General features: G+C 23.1%; 3 protein-coding genes across 3 annotated transcripts; all 3 read right to left on the bottom strand. All coding sequences in view use genetic code 6, as the record gives it.

The window, feature by feature from the left end:
- Nucleotides 1-516: 516 nt before the first annotated feature.
- On the bottom strand, nucleotides 517-5,944 carry TTHERM_00947660 (hypothetical protein; the record flags this gene model as incomplete). The annotated part of the gene is made up of 3 exons (XM_001031002.2): nucleotides 517-4,052; nucleotides 5,272-5,406; nucleotides 5,562-5,944. Coding segments are annotated over 3 exons (3,414 nt in total), but the record flags the coding sequence as incomplete, so codon positions are not given.
- A 2,657-nt stretch (nucleotides 5,945-8,601) lies between these two features.
- TTHERM_00947650 (hypothetical protein) lies at nucleotides 8,602-11,810 on the bottom strand (the record flags this gene model as incomplete). Its single annotated transcript, XM_001031001.2, has 2 exons — nucleotides 11,012-11,810; nucleotides 8,602-10,757 (listed from the first exon to the last, which is right to left on the bottom strand). Exons 1-2 carry the CDS (start codon nucleotides 11,769-11,771, stop codon nucleotides 8,602-8,604), a joined length of 2,916 nt encoding a protein of 971 aa, XP_001031001.1. The 5' UTR covers nucleotides 11,772-11,810.
- Nucleotides 11,811-14,325: 2,515 nt separating this feature from the next.
- TTHERM_00947640 (inhibitor of apoptosis-promoting Bax1 protein) lies at nucleotides 14,326-15,081 on the bottom strand (the record flags this gene model as incomplete). The annotated part of the gene is made up of 1 exon (XM_001031000.2): nucleotides 14,326-15,081. One exon carries the CDS (start codon nucleotides 15,079-15,081, stop codon nucleotides 14,326-14,328), a length of 756 nt encoding a protein of 251 aa, XP_001031000.2.
- Nucleotides 15,082-15,612: the final 531 nt, after the last annotated feature.

Here is a 15,612-nt window from a genome sequence, read left to right as displayed (position 1 = left end):
CCAACCCAAACCCCACCCCAACCCCAACCCAACCCCAACCCAACCCCAACCCAACCCAACCCCCAACCCCAACCCAACCCAAACCCCAACCCAACCCAAAACCCAAACCCAACCCCAACCCCAACCCCAACCCCAACCCAAACCCCAACCCCAACCCCAACCCCAACCCCAACCCCAACCCCAACCCCAACCCCAATTTTCTTAAAATTAAAATTGAAAGTTTATTTAAGTTTAATTTTTTTGAGAATTTTAATAATTTAATGAAGTTTTATTTTAATTTTAAATCATTAAAAACTACCTATTAAACATAACGATTAATGAATTTTAAAAAAATGACTTAAAAATTTTAATAAATATTTAAACTAACCAAGCTTTTATTTAAGATAAAATAAAATTATCTATAAAATAAAGGGGTTTAATGAGAAAGTTAATTTGGTAGTTTATAAAAGTGATATAAAAAATATGAAATAAACTAATTATTATTCAAATTAAATATAAATAGTAAAATAGTAAACTGAAATCCTAAGAGTAAATATTATAATTAAAGAAAAAGAACAGGAATAGATGATTTACGAAATAACATTTTCTATAAACTATGATGAAAATTTGCATATGAAATGAATGTTTATTAAAGGATGGATATTTTAGATAATTGCTTGTTTGAATAATATTTTAAAAACTATAATAAATAAAAGAATAGAATCAATGCATATTTTCATCAATAATAAGTTTGATTAAATGTATGAAGTAAATAAATATGTTGTTATTATTACAATTAATACTATTTCTTCTTCTAATGCCAATGAAGATGAAAATAGTTTTCCATTTTTTGAATGATAATAGAGTATTCAATTACATTAATTTTACAAAGATAGATAGATTGGAATAATAGTTCATATTTTGTAGAGTAAAATACTATAAAGGATTATTATTCTAGATTAAAAGTTAAGTTATTCGTAAATTTTTAAAACAATTTTATATTACAAAGGGTATTTATTTATTTATTTAAATATTTTTAGGATGATTTTATCTGAATAGTTAATTAGTTTATTTATTTATTTGCTCATTGATTTACCAAGTAAATAAAAAAAGTCATTTTAAAAGTATTTATCACAATTTATTAATTTTGCAGTTGCTTTTATTTACTCTGATAATCATTCTTGGTAGGCATTTTTATATAAACTCTTTATGTTATTAAATTTTTCAGGATCAGCCATGGCTAGTCCCATTACATGGCGATAAATTATATGGGATTTTGAATTTTTAATTTTATTTGAAGAAAATATATAAGATATAGCTTCTTTTTATAAGAATTAATGAGAAGCTATACGCATAAACTTGCTGATGCTACGGGTTCTTTCATTTGTATCATCTTGCCAAATTTTACGTACATCTTTAATAGCATTCATATTTTTCTTGAAATTTTTTGCTTCTTTTTTAATATCATCATATTCAAGATTTGCATCTATTTACTTTAATATTTTCTTCATTTCATCTATTCTATCTTTATCTATAATGTACCTTAAAAATGCCTTTGCATAGTTTTTAGGTATATTTTTTGTTTCATTTTTAGGCCTCTTTGGTTTTCCACTGTTGTTAGCTTCTTGCTCTCCATTACCATCACTATTTACATTATCATCTTCTTCATCATCGTTTTCTCTACTTTCATCATCAAGATTGTTATTTGTTACTAATCGGGTTTATTACTGCTGTTACTATACTTTTAACTATTACTGCTAAAGCAAATGATTTTATTTTAAAAATTATTGTTGTTGATGCTGAGTATTGAATTGATTCAACTAAGCACCTAAGAATGGTTAATTTTAAGCTAACTTAAGAGGATCTTAGATATTAGTCTATCCATTTAATCCATCTTAAAACTATAATAATTATTATCCTTATTTTGGTAACATCATTTGGGCGTATTAGTTAGGTCCTTACAGTAGATTGTATTGGTTTTACAAATTTTAATTTGATTAGCCATTTAAAGCAGGAGCCATTTAGTTACTATTGCCTAAATTTTATGGAGGTAGTAGATTTCCATTTTGGTAATTATTATTGTTTTATGAAGATGATGAATTTTTTTCGTCCATTCCTTTTTGCATAGCTTCTTCTTTTATTTTAAATTAAGATATCTATGCACTTTAGTTGCTTTAAACATGGTTAAATTATTAAGAATTTAAATCATGACTGCTTGTTGCTAGATTTGTAGTTTATGGTCTCAAACCTAAGGGGAATGCTGGATTAAACCCATTTGGTTAGTTAATTTAGGGAAGGTGCTAAAATAAGTGATGGGATTAGTGAACAGACAAACCTTAATTAGGTGGTTGGTGCTAGGGATAGTTTTAATTGTAAGCATTATAAGGAAGACCATTGAATCCTGGGTTGATATATTCATAACCAGGAGCTTAACCTTGAGCAGGATTAGGTTATTAAGGACCTCCTGGTTGAAAAGGAGATTATAAAAAGGCACTATATTACATATTTTCTAATTCTTAAGAGTAAGGATTTTAGATAGTAGCAGGAAGTAAATTTTATTAGTGCTACTATTCTAAATATTAATTATATTAAGATTATAAATGAGGATTTTAGCCATAATGAGGAGGGATAAAGCCTTTAGAAGCTTGCTAAGACCCAAACTGTTATGGCTAGGGTTAAGGGGGCTGAGAATAAGGATAGCCGTAAGGGGTCTATTAAGGAGGAGGAGCAGGAGGTTAATTTGGGTTTGGATATCCCAATCCGTTAGGTATTTAGCTTAAAAAGTTTTATTAAAATTGAGAGTGAAGTTGTTAGGGAGGTGGAGGAGGTGGTAATAATTACTATTAGGGATTTTAGCTATGGTGTAAGCTCATTTAATTCTGATTAGGTGTAACAACTTCAACTTTCTTAGTTGTTCTTTTTATTTCAGCAGTACTTGCATTTGATCCTTTTGTTTATTTGTATGAGAAGTGACCTGATTAATTATTAACAGCTGAATTGGTCGTTTAGTGGGGAGGAGTAACCATCTATGTAGGTATTTAAGGAGATATAGTTTGGCTGTTGTTATTATTTGCACTATTATTTAAAGGAGCAGTTATAGATGAATTGATATTGTTATGTGTGGAGTTCGTTCCATTAATTTAATTTATAGGTTATTATTCATTAGTGCTTGAGCAGTCTTCGCTTTTTACTTTATTGAGAATGTTGTTGTCATTTTAAATTATTTATTATTGCTGCTATTGAATCATAGATGATGATGGTTGCTATTGAATTTGTTAGTCTTCTTGCTAAAATTAATGCTATACTCTTTGAATTTATTCTTATTAAGGATTTATCAAGGAACTACCCAAATAATTTTAGTTCTATTTGAACTCATTCTTAGTGTAATAGTTTATATCATTGTATTAAATGCTCTAGGCAGGATTTCTATGAGAAATTCCATTATTAAGAGAGTGCATTAAAATACTGCTATCACCTAGCCCATTATTTATAGATGAGCGCAAGTTATTGTTGTTATTATTTAATGAATCTCTATAATCGCTTGCATCTAAGTTATTTTGATGATTTTATTATAAGAATTAAGAGTTATTGTTGTTTATTATATTAACTGCACCCATTTATTGCTAATCTATGTTTGTCATTGATTTTGGCTGAAGGAGGCTGCTGCTACTTAAGAGATTGTTGTTCTTTTCCTTCTTTATCATTTTAAAACCTTATTTGTTATTTTGTAGCGATTGAGATGATTAAATTGATTTTTGTTAATTCTACATTAGTTATTACTACCCTTAGGATATATTGCTCTAATCTAAAGGAGCTCCAACTCCTGCTATAATACTTGATCCCATCAGAGTCTTTCCTTTGGTAGGCAGATTGTTATTTCCATTTTACTGTTCTTTTATTATAGAGTTACTTGCACTAAAAACTAAATTGTTTGATGTATATTTATTGATCATAGTTTCAGCAGACCCATTAGCATCAGCTGCTTTATTCATATTTCCTTCGCCACTGTGAATAATTTGAATATTGATGTCATCCTAATATTCCTCACCTTAATTTTCAATCTACCCATTCCACTAATTGATACAAAATAAATATTTAAATTAATTAAAAGTAATAAATAGATTAAAAAAATATCTATAAATTCTTTAGTTCGAAGTTCTATGAAATATAAAATAGAATTAGTTTAAAAATTAAAAAGTATTTTGCTATTTAATTGGCTTCTTTTTTATAAAACAGGGAAAACTATTTGTATGATCAATAAGTTGGAATAAAGTTTAATCAAACAAAAAATTAGCTCTTTTAAAACTCCTAAAATGGAAAAAGATGATTTGCAAACTAGATTAAATGATGGATTTAACAATAATAATAAGAAAAGTCAGAAAATAACTAACGATAAAAATACCGTTTTTTTATTTTGAAAATAGTATTCTAAAATAAGGAAAAAATTTAAAAAGGATTGAGGTCAATAAAAACGGGATAATAGTGATTGAGGAGTATTCAATATTTATTAATTAATAGATTGATTAAAAATGAAAAATACTTGTAAAAATTAAGCTAATGTCTGAAGAGCATTCATAAAAAAATAAGTTTAGGATAAGACCTTAAGAAACAGAAAAAGCATTTTAAAAAGATGAGAAGTATAAATGAATATAATTATAAAAATAATTGAGGACTTTTAGAGCTTTAAGAAGAATAAAAAAAGTAAAATAATAGCTATTTAAATTAGATAAAAGAGCTCTTCTTTTGGAAAGGAGACTTAATTCCTCTATTTACTTGATTAATTTTAATGTGCGAAGAATATTTTATGTTATAAAAAGTAGGCAATTAATTTTTCCTAATCTATTAATTTTTTTCCAAAATAAAGAGGAAAAGAGCAAACAAATAAATATATTGCTCTACTTAAAAATATCAAACTTTATTACTGTTAGTTTAAAATAAATTATAATGATATTTAAGTTCTTTTCACTCTCTTCTAAAAGCTAATTACTGTTCGAAGTATTTCTTCTAGATAAAATTTATGTTCTTTACTATAAAATTCACGCAAAAAAAAATTTTGATGCTTCTTTTAATTTATATAATGAAATTTTTGATCTTAATCAATAAAATACATTTAAAAACTAAGTAAAAAATTTCAATTCATTGTGTATAGTAGCTAAATTTTTATTTGCTTACTTATTTTAGAATATTTTATACATCCTCCTTTGCTGAATATTTAAAATTTTTGCTTTTATATTAATTTCTTCAAAATGCACTTCTTTAAAAGCTTGAATTAATATTTTATATATTAATTACTTGGTCTTCTACATGGTCTTAATCGTGTTACGTCTAGTAGTGACCTGTTAGACACTTTATTGCTTTATAATTATCATCCTATTCTTCATCAGAGTAATCTGCGACTGTTTTTTGAACTTGCTGCATGAGCATATTCTATTTAATATCAATTAAATAATTTTAATTAAGCGCGAATCGTTGATTGATTATTCTCATCATAAAACAACTGAGGTAAAAAAATATGTTTTTTCATCTAAAAATAATGTGGTTGCTTGAAATGTTGTCCTCTTAAACAAAAGTTAATTGCTTACTTAGTTTATAGGCAAGTTTTTGGTATAAATCATGCTATGGCTATAATTACTCATCCCCATACCATGCGATGGATCGACAATGCTTTGTTAATATTACTATTGCTCTATATCATCCTATTTAAAAACATCGAATTCATCATCCAAAAATTCATGATTTTTGATTAAATTTTGATCAGCCATTTTTCTAATAAGAAAACTTCTTGCTTATACTTTGAAGTCTTTTAATCTATCTTGCTAATTATAATTATTTTCTATAGATTCAGTATTAGTTGATATTGCAGTTTCTTTTGTAAATGCCTCAAAATTATTTATTGAATTATTATTTCGCAAAAAATAATCCTTCACTATTTATTTGGATCTTTTTTTTCTTTTTCTTTAAATTAGTAATTAATTATCTAAGAAAAAATATAATGTGTTTCTTTGTCTTGCTTGTTAGCTTTAATGCGAAAATTAATAATTCAATCATTCATCCACACAAATTAATATATATTTTACACAAAGAATCAGTCAATTAATCAATCAATCAACCTGACTACTTACCTACCTACTTATCATCACATTATAGATAATCTTCGTATATTTTCATTCATAATGTAAATGTTTTGCCATTTTATTTTATTTTTTCCACTTCTATTAAATAACTAACTAACTAACTAATTTACTTTCTATCCTTTAATTTTTTAACTAGCACATTCGTTTCACCATAATATCACTTTTCTTTATTTAGTTTAAAAAACTAACTAACTAACAAAATAAATAAGAGTTGATATAAAAATTTCTGGGAGGGATATAAATCTTATCAAAAAGATACATGAGATAAATTATTTATGTTATAATATTAACCCTTTTCTTTATCGTTACCACAAAAAATTTCAATTTAATCTGAACCATATAACTACTTAATCCTTAATAATTCTTGAAAATTATATTTTGCTTTACCAAAAAGAAATGCAAATATTAATCTTTTAGAAGACAGATTTTCTTTGATTAAACAATTTTTACTAAGATTAATGGCAGCTATTAATTAGTTGTCAGAAAAAGTTTATGTCAATTAGCAAATAAATATAGTAATGTAATATAATTTTGGAATATATTTGTAAATATTTCAATAGGGTAATATTTAACATCTTTTAGACTTAAAAAATAAATATTATAAATTAAATTTTTTAATCTGTAAGATTAATTTATTTGCCGCTTTTGATTTTAGGACAAGTAAATTTTTTATTAAAGTTAACATAAATTTTAGATAGAACGAAATTAGATAAAATTATTAGCCGCTCATTATTTGCATAATTTTATGTTCGCTTTCATTAGGAAATTTATTATTTGATAAGATAAACTTCTTGAATTTACTAATTAAAGGGATTTTTCATGTTTGGAAAAGTCTTAAAATGTAAAATTAACAGTTAAACTCTAGATTTCTATTTTATTTTAAGCTAAGAATATAAATTAAAAAATTTTTAAAAAATAATTATTCTAAAATTATGCTAAAAAAAATTATATATTTTTTGACTTACTATTTTTAAAATACCATTTAAAAAAAAATAAATATTAATTTTTAAGCTTCATTCAATAAAAAATACTAACATTTTGATGCTTTTAGATAGAAAATGTTTATATTTTATTAAATTTATAACTAAAAATGTTTACGCTTAAAAAATTTCTAGAAGTTTTAAATAGGCTTTTCAAATCTAAAGAAAGCATGAATAAATATTTGTTACTTCCTATCTAATTAATTTATGATGCTTTTCCTAGAAAAAGCATCATTCACTCATTAATTTAATCACTTGTATTTTAATATATTTATAATTTCAGTAACTTTAAATTTTTTAATTAATTTAAGCAAAATAATAATTTAAACTAATATTTTAATTACGCAGGAAGATGAAAAAAATTTTGTATCAAAAGAAGATACATAGATATAATTTAAGTGTTAAAACTCTAAGCATTTAATTATTTATAATTATTAATTATTTTGAATATTTGCTGAATTAAACTTAGTAGGTATTTTATAATCTTTATAAGTGAGCAAAAATATTAATTCATAGATTAATTGTCGAATTTAAAATTAATTAAATTGTTCTATTGGCCACAGTAATAAGTCAGCTCAATATACTGAATGAGAATTCTTATTTTATAGTATAGATTAGAAACATTACTATTAAAATAGAAAACCTTAAAAAGTTGTACAATTTATATTTAATTAAATTAACATTTAATGAATTATCAAATTATAAATAAGAAATTTCAAAGTAATTCATTTTTAATTATTCACTAGAGATGCATATGCTAAATAAAATGCTAATTTTAGAGAATGAATTTAGTAATATCTACTAGTTTTATAATATATTAATCGAATCACAAAAAGTCTATTAATAAATATTAATTATTTTTTAATTTTTATCCTATTAAGATTAATTTAATAATCTTACAAACTAAAAATTTTAACAAATTAAAAATTGTTAATCTTATTTAAGCAAATTTACTTTCTATGAAATACAAATTGCATAAAAGTTAAACAAATAAAAAAAATTTTACAAAAAACATTTTGGTATTATTTCTAATATTGATCAATTCATTAAAATAATAAAATATAGCTAAATAAAAGAATAAAAATAAATAATAAAGATGATTAACTTTTTGTATTTATTTGTGTGAAATACTAATTAATATGAATTACTGTTTACTGCAAATAATATAAATAATTTTTTAAACTACCAAAATGTATAAGTAAAGAATGCTACTTACAAAGAATAAAGTTTTAAGAGATCTACATTTATGGTACTGTAAATTCTTTTTTATTTAGGTACTTATTAATTAAGGTTCAATTTTGCAAAATTTTGAAAAACTAGTAAGTTCCTAAAAATATTTTCTTTGATTTCTAATTTATTAATTTGATGAAATTATGGTATGTTTAGGATAATAAAATATCAAATAATAATGTTTATATTTAATTAATTAATTATTTATTTATTTATTTGTTTTTTAATTAAATTTTTGTTTTTAATTAAACAAATCAACTTTTTTATTTATTTTTTATTCAAACTCTTGAGGGATTGCATATATCCTCTGACTCTTCATAATATTATTGTTAATCATTAATCTCCCATGGTAGAATTTCATTCTTAAATTTAGGAGAAGAGTCATAATCTCGATTTTTAACTGTGTAAGTTATATCATTGGATTCATTAATTTTTATCCCTTTAGAACTTTTTACTTTCTTTTTACTTGTAAGATAATTATTATGACCTAATTCAGTTTTATCATGAACATATTTTGGGCGATAATTGACACTAAATATATTTTCATCAACTAAAGTCACCTCTGACTCATTTTGTTGATTTTATTTTTTTCTTGGCCCAGCAGATGTTGTTGATTTTTTTAAATAAATTTTTTCTGAGTAGTCATTATTATTATTTCTATTATCATCTATATTCCATTTTCTTATAAGCAGCATATTTTATCCAGCACTGCTCAAAGCATTCTAAACCAACTAAGATTATTAATCGCTTTTCGTGATTTATTACTATTGTCTTTTTATTTAACTTGCTTACTTTTACAAATTCAAAGCCATTTAAAGCTAATCTGCAGCTAAATTTGACATTATTTAGCTGTTATTTAAAATTTTAGAATCATTAATTAAGGTGTTTGATAATTTATTTTGTGGACTCAAATTTAAATTATAAGCTGAGCTCTTTTACTATTATAAATTAATTAATTTTTGTTTAATTTGCTCATTGTTTATTTATTCTTCAACTGTTATTTATTTTTATTTTCTATTTTGTCTACTCTTCATTTTTCTTTTAAACTGAATCTACTATTAAAGCTAGTAAGAAATAGCAAACTGCTAAACTGGGTTATTTGAATTGTCTTACAATTAAGGGATTTTTTCATTTGGAGGATAAAAACTCATTGTTGTTTGAGAATTTTACTTCATTTATTATTCAATATTTTGCTAGTTTAATTTCTGCATTTATTCATTGTATTACTTATTTCTAAGAGCTTTTCCCTATGGCTAGAAAAAATCTGTATCTGTGTTTTGAGTATTTCTATTAGTAAGGGATGTATTAGCTCTCATTACTGGAGAAGCATGATTACTGTTCGCATATTAGTTAAAATCACTGGCAATTGTAGTCGTCAGATTGTGACTAAAATTACTTAAGTTTTGGTTTTAGTTGTTCTGTATTTGATTCTTAGATTAAATGCTTTTCTATTTAAACATTTGCTATAATTTTATTCTTTTATCCTTAGAAGCAGCTTTTTTCTCATCTTTCTCCTTTATTTCATGCTATTTTATTATGGAATCTACAATCTAGTTGTAAGCATTTTTCTTTTTATTTGATATAAATTTTAAATTCTTTTTATTTATCTCAATGAAATCGCTATTTCTTTACTGATTCATACTACTACTTTTTATTTTACTCCTTTTCATGACCAAAGGAGATAGTTGATTTACCTAGAAAAAATCAATTTGGGTGAAATTTCTATTGTTATTTATTTCGCTAAATTTATTTTAATTTTCTGACACCTGAGTTTAAGTTATTGCTTTGTTATCTGGTAAGCCTACATTTTAAGCTAAAATATTATTATTATTGCTTCGAGTATTCGTTTTATACTATGTATTGTACATCTATGAATCAGATACTTGAATGGTATTAGTGTCATTTTTTTAATTAGGTGAATATATAGTTCTATTTAAGTACTCAGATATCAAAGTTTAATTATTTTTGCTGCTTGTATTATCATTTATGTTCAATTCATGCTTTGTATAACGAAATGGGCTTTAGCTGCTTTTTTTTAGATTTTATTTTATATTAGGAAGTTGATTAGATCCTTAGTTGTTGATATGGCTTTATGCTCCACTGATAAAAGGTTTTTTAACTTGATGCCTATTTTAGCTTTATAAGTGAAATTATTTTGATTCTTATTAAGGAAATTCTAACAATTTTCTTTTAGGCTATATATATTTTTCTCCACTGTAAAGATAAATATCTGATTGAGACATATTTTATTCTTTTTTATCTAAGTCTTCCTATTATCCAAACCTTATTTCATTATCAGATTTATTTAAAATTGAATTTCTATCTCGTTTTTTGTTATTTCCATCAACTCCCACAATCAGATGTCTTAAAATTTATTAGCTATTGACTTCATTTATGAACTAGTTATCTTATCCAACAATATTTACATTGCTACCTTTTTTATATAACATAAGCATTAATTTTTAAAATAACATTTTTACCCTTTAATTTAATCTAATTAGCAAATATTTCTCAATTTAACAAATTTAAATATACTTAAATGTAATAAAGTAGATCAAAAATTATGAATAATCTATCCTTATTATGAATTTATTTGTAAGAATATTAAAACTTTTTTAAATATTTTTGTGGTAATAAGCATATCTAACTAACTATTCTTATGATTGTTTTAATAGATTGATTGATTACCTTAATTTGTAAGAAGATTGCTAAAATTAGTCCTCATGATAATATTTTTTAACGTCTCCTCTTAATTATTTCCTGATTGAGTTTATTAAAAATTTTTATTACTATCAAATTCATTGTTTTTATTTTAGTATGCATTTTGAGGTGATTTCTAATAAGATTTCTACTCTTTATTTTTCTTTTTCTTATTCATTTCTATAAGACTAGATGTTCTTTCTGTAAAAAAATTTATTTTATTTAGATTTTCTGTATATCTATCATTTGTATCTAACTAAAGCTCTACTGTTTTGACTAATTCCTTTGGAGATGAAGCTTATCTACTACTATCATTTCTCTAAGAGTGGATTCTATTAGTATCTTAAAAATGGTTTTATTTTTTGTAATCTTATTAAAAAATATTTGGTGATGCTTCATTTATTTTTTTTGGAGAAGCTCCTTTTGAATCTAAATTCTTGCCAGTAGAAGTCTGACTTAATCTTCTCTATTTTTAAGGAGAAGAAGTAGTTTCTTCTTTGAGCTCTTGAGTTTTTTATGAATTCAAACCACTTCTTTAGCTTTCATGCAAATTCCATTTCTATAATATAATGTTGTTCTTTTTATTATTAATTATATTTTAAGTAGCTTTATCTACTTTAGAAGAAAATATCATGTCTTTGAGCAAAACTGAATTCTTTTAATAATTTGAATCATTGTTATTAATATTGAATTCAAAAAAATCAGATTCATCTGCTTTCTTTTTTATGGAATGTAATATACTGCTCATAATAAATAAATAAAAATTAAAAAATAGATTGCTCTGTTATGAATATTTATAAAATTAACAATATAATTGTATAAAAAAATTGTGGATTTAATTTAATAAGCTTATAATTCTAAATAATTGGTATTGATTGATACTCAAATTTACACTTTAATTATATTTAAACTGTTACTCGATTTTTAGAATATGCAAATCTATTTTAGCAAAACCCAACGCAGTAGAATTTACAAATAATATTGTAAATTTGCTTACATGTTTTATTTCTCAACAATAAATAACTTTTATTTAAAAAAAATAATTTAAAGCAGATCTGACTTTAAAAGCTATCAACAATAATAAATAACTAAATAGATCAAAGTACTTTTAAAGTACAAATAAAAAGATCAATCGTTGTCTCTGTGTAAATTTAACAAATTTTTATTTTATTTCATTTATTCAAACTATGTTAAATTTTAATTTTTTTTGAAATATTATTTAATCCTAATTTATTATCATAATGCATAAAATAAAATTTTAAAAAGTTAAACTAGTACAAGCAGAGAGATTTTTGATTTGTATTATCTTAGTTGTTACTTAATTAATGTATCTATCTATCAATTTATATTTTTTGCATATTTACAACAAAATTCTTTTTTATATTGATAGGTAATTTATTTTATGTTATATTTCTTTTGTAAATTGTATATATTTATACAATATATATCCATAACGTTCTATATCTAATACATAAAAATAAAATTTATACAAATTAAACTGATTTAAGAAAAGAAATAATATATTTTTCACTTAAAAAAGATAATGTCCAACTATGTTAAATTAGCTGTAGTATATTTTATAAAATTTATATTTATTTATAGAATTAAACATCCTTGTATGCTAAAAAACTGTATTCAAGCTAAACTCTTTAAAGAAGATATTTAATTTTATTTTGTGCTTTTTGCCATCTAATTTTTTAATATTAATTTAAAACAAAATAGTTTTTTTATTTTTAAAACAAATATTTGTTAAAGAATTGATAAATAATTTTTTTAATTAAATTCTAAATGCAATTTGTATAACAGGTATGTGTGACTTAAAATTAAAACTTAACGTATTCTAATTAATATTGTTGAGGATTTAATATCTTTTTTTTTTGATGATAGTAAATTGATAATTTGAAATAAACTATTTATATATATTATATATGTAATTAGGTTAGATATAATTTTTAAATTGAGTAAACATTTATTTATTTGTCTTATTAATTAAACCATTATTTATCTATTTATTGAATCCTATTATAAAGTTCATAAATTAAATGTTTTTTATTGAAAATTTCTTTCTACAAGCTATTTAGTTCAGACAAATATTCTTTAAAAAGAATTTTGTATCAAAGCAAAATATGTTTGTAAAATTAAGATATTTGAATAGAATTCTTTATATAATTCATTCACATTAGGAGAATCACAACTTAAATTAATATTAAAATTGAATGCTTAATGATTAAAGAGTAAGAATTATCTGAACATTAAGAATAGCATTTATAATAGTAATACAGATATTCATAGCTAGAAATTGTGTTAGAACAGTCATTGAAGCATGCAATATAGCTGACCATGGTTTAATTACTTTAATTTTAAATAGAGGTGTAGTTCGTATTAAAAGTTTAGCAATTTTTTGAGTTATTTGTACAAGTTGTATAACTATTCAAAAACTAATTACAATTAGTTGAATTATTTGCAGTCCAGCAAGCAATTTCGCCACAATTTTTCGTTAGACAAGAATTAAACTCTTAAACTGTCTAAGCTTATATTTAAATGATAATGATTAGAAGAATAAAAACTAAATTTATCATATTCTTAACTAATTTTGACATTTTAAATTTCCTATTTATTATTTTTATAAACCTATTTTTATAAGATATTAACAATTCTAACTAATTATTTTATAAGCTTGAAATTATTTATCAATCAATCAATAATACACCTAAATTTAAAACCAAGTTCTATTTATTTATCTATTTCTTGCAAGTAGCTATTACCAAGCAAAAGCTTTATTTTTCTTTAAATATATTTTTTAAGAATCATATGAAATCTACTAAATCAAAAAATATATATTTCTTTTAAAATTATTTCAAATAAATATATAAGGTGGCTTCATAAAATATTTTTAAGATAAAATAGTAAATTTTTAAGTAATGAATTAATTAATTATTTGGTATTGATAAGAAGAAATTATATTTTTTTATTTTCTAATAATAGCTAGTAAATTAAGAATTTTTTTAGTGCAATTAATTATAATTCCTTTAATTTAATTTAGAAGAAAAAAAATAGACTTAATTTCATAAAATTTGCATATCTTTTGTTAGAATTTTTAGTTAAAAAGATATCGCGCATTAGTTTTGAAATAGAAAAAGTGAAAAATCAATTTAATAGATTATAGTATTATAAAAAAGGCGACATATAAATGATTTAACAAATATTTTTAAAATGAATAAATATAATTATGATATGATTTATTTTAGAATATATATGTAGCTTTTTAATTTTTTAAATGATAGATAAATAGTTCACTTGCTTCATTTTTTTCTTTCTCTTTCTTTCTCCTTTTCTTCTTTTTGTCCTAATAATTGTAATACCTTTAAGAAAATTTTGATTATATCAATATAAATTATTAAGGATCCAAGTATGTAATTGTCAATATCAAGCTTTAAGGTTTTGTCTCCCATGATTATCTAAATATCATAGATCAAGTAGAAAGAATATATCAAAACTGTTGCGTACTAAATTAACATGACTAATAACTCGCTTCTGAAGAAAAAGTTCATGATACTTACAAGAAGTAAAGAACTTATGAACATGAAGAGAGAGCTGTTCATGATAGTAACATCTTTCTTAGTTGTGCAAGCATATAAAAATAGAAGTATAGTAGCTCCAGCAGTAAGGAATCCTGCTTAAAGTACTACTAACTTGCTATATTATAGGGTAAAGGCAGAAACGGTATAACCTTCGCAAACAGTAAAAAGACCTAAGGCAAAATAATTGATTGGAACTTTTTTAGTTAAAGCTGGTACGCAGTACATACCGATAGAAATTGCAACTGTTAAAACTGTTGATAATGTAAATAGCCAGACATTTTGAGCTTAGAATAATCTAAAACTGCGACTTTGTTAACTCATAAATATCATTAAAGCTGTGAAAGCAAGCTGTATAGATAATATAGAAAATACCTTTCTAACAAATCCTAATCTAACATTCTTTAGAATATTTCCATGCTACTAACTTTCTTAGTATTAATTTTCTTAACTGTAATTTGTCTAGCTAAATGAGTCCATTTCTATTTTTTAATTGGATTTTTTTGTTTTATTAGAATTTTTAATAATTATATTGTTTTAATTAATTAATTATAAATTTGTAAATAAATTTTCACAACCGAGAGAGTATTATTACAACTCAAAGCAATATAGATAGATATTAATCACTTATTCTATTACTATTATTAAGTCAATATTCATTCTAAACGTTAAACGTGTGCATTTTTAAGTGTTTTGAAAAATTAAGCAAAAAAAAAAGATCATTTTATAAAGATTTATTTTATTCTATTACTTGTATTTAGTTATTCAGGTTTCGGCTAAATGGCTAAGCTATTCATTATACATAGAAACAACCTATTGACATTTTTTAAGAATTATACTTTAACAAAAAAGCAAATTGTATTATCAATATTTTTATTAAAAATTTATTTCACATATTTTTGATTAGATTATTTTTATGAAATTCAAGCTAAAATATTTAAAATAAATTTATTTACAATAAAATGTGAATATTTAAAATAAATTTATATTACAATAAAATATAAATATTTA

The sequence above is a fragment of the Tetrahymena thermophila genome, assembly GCF_000189635.1.
Source record: "Tetrahymena thermophila SB210 genomic scaffold scf_8254382, whole genome shotgun sequence".
In the NCBI taxonomy this organism is placed as follows: Eukaryota; Ciliophora; class Oligohymenophorea; order Hymenostomatida; family Tetrahymenidae; genus Tetrahymena; species Tetrahymena thermophila.
Note: the sequence above shows the minus strand (reverse complement) of the source record. Positions and strands in the feature narration are given on the sequence as shown.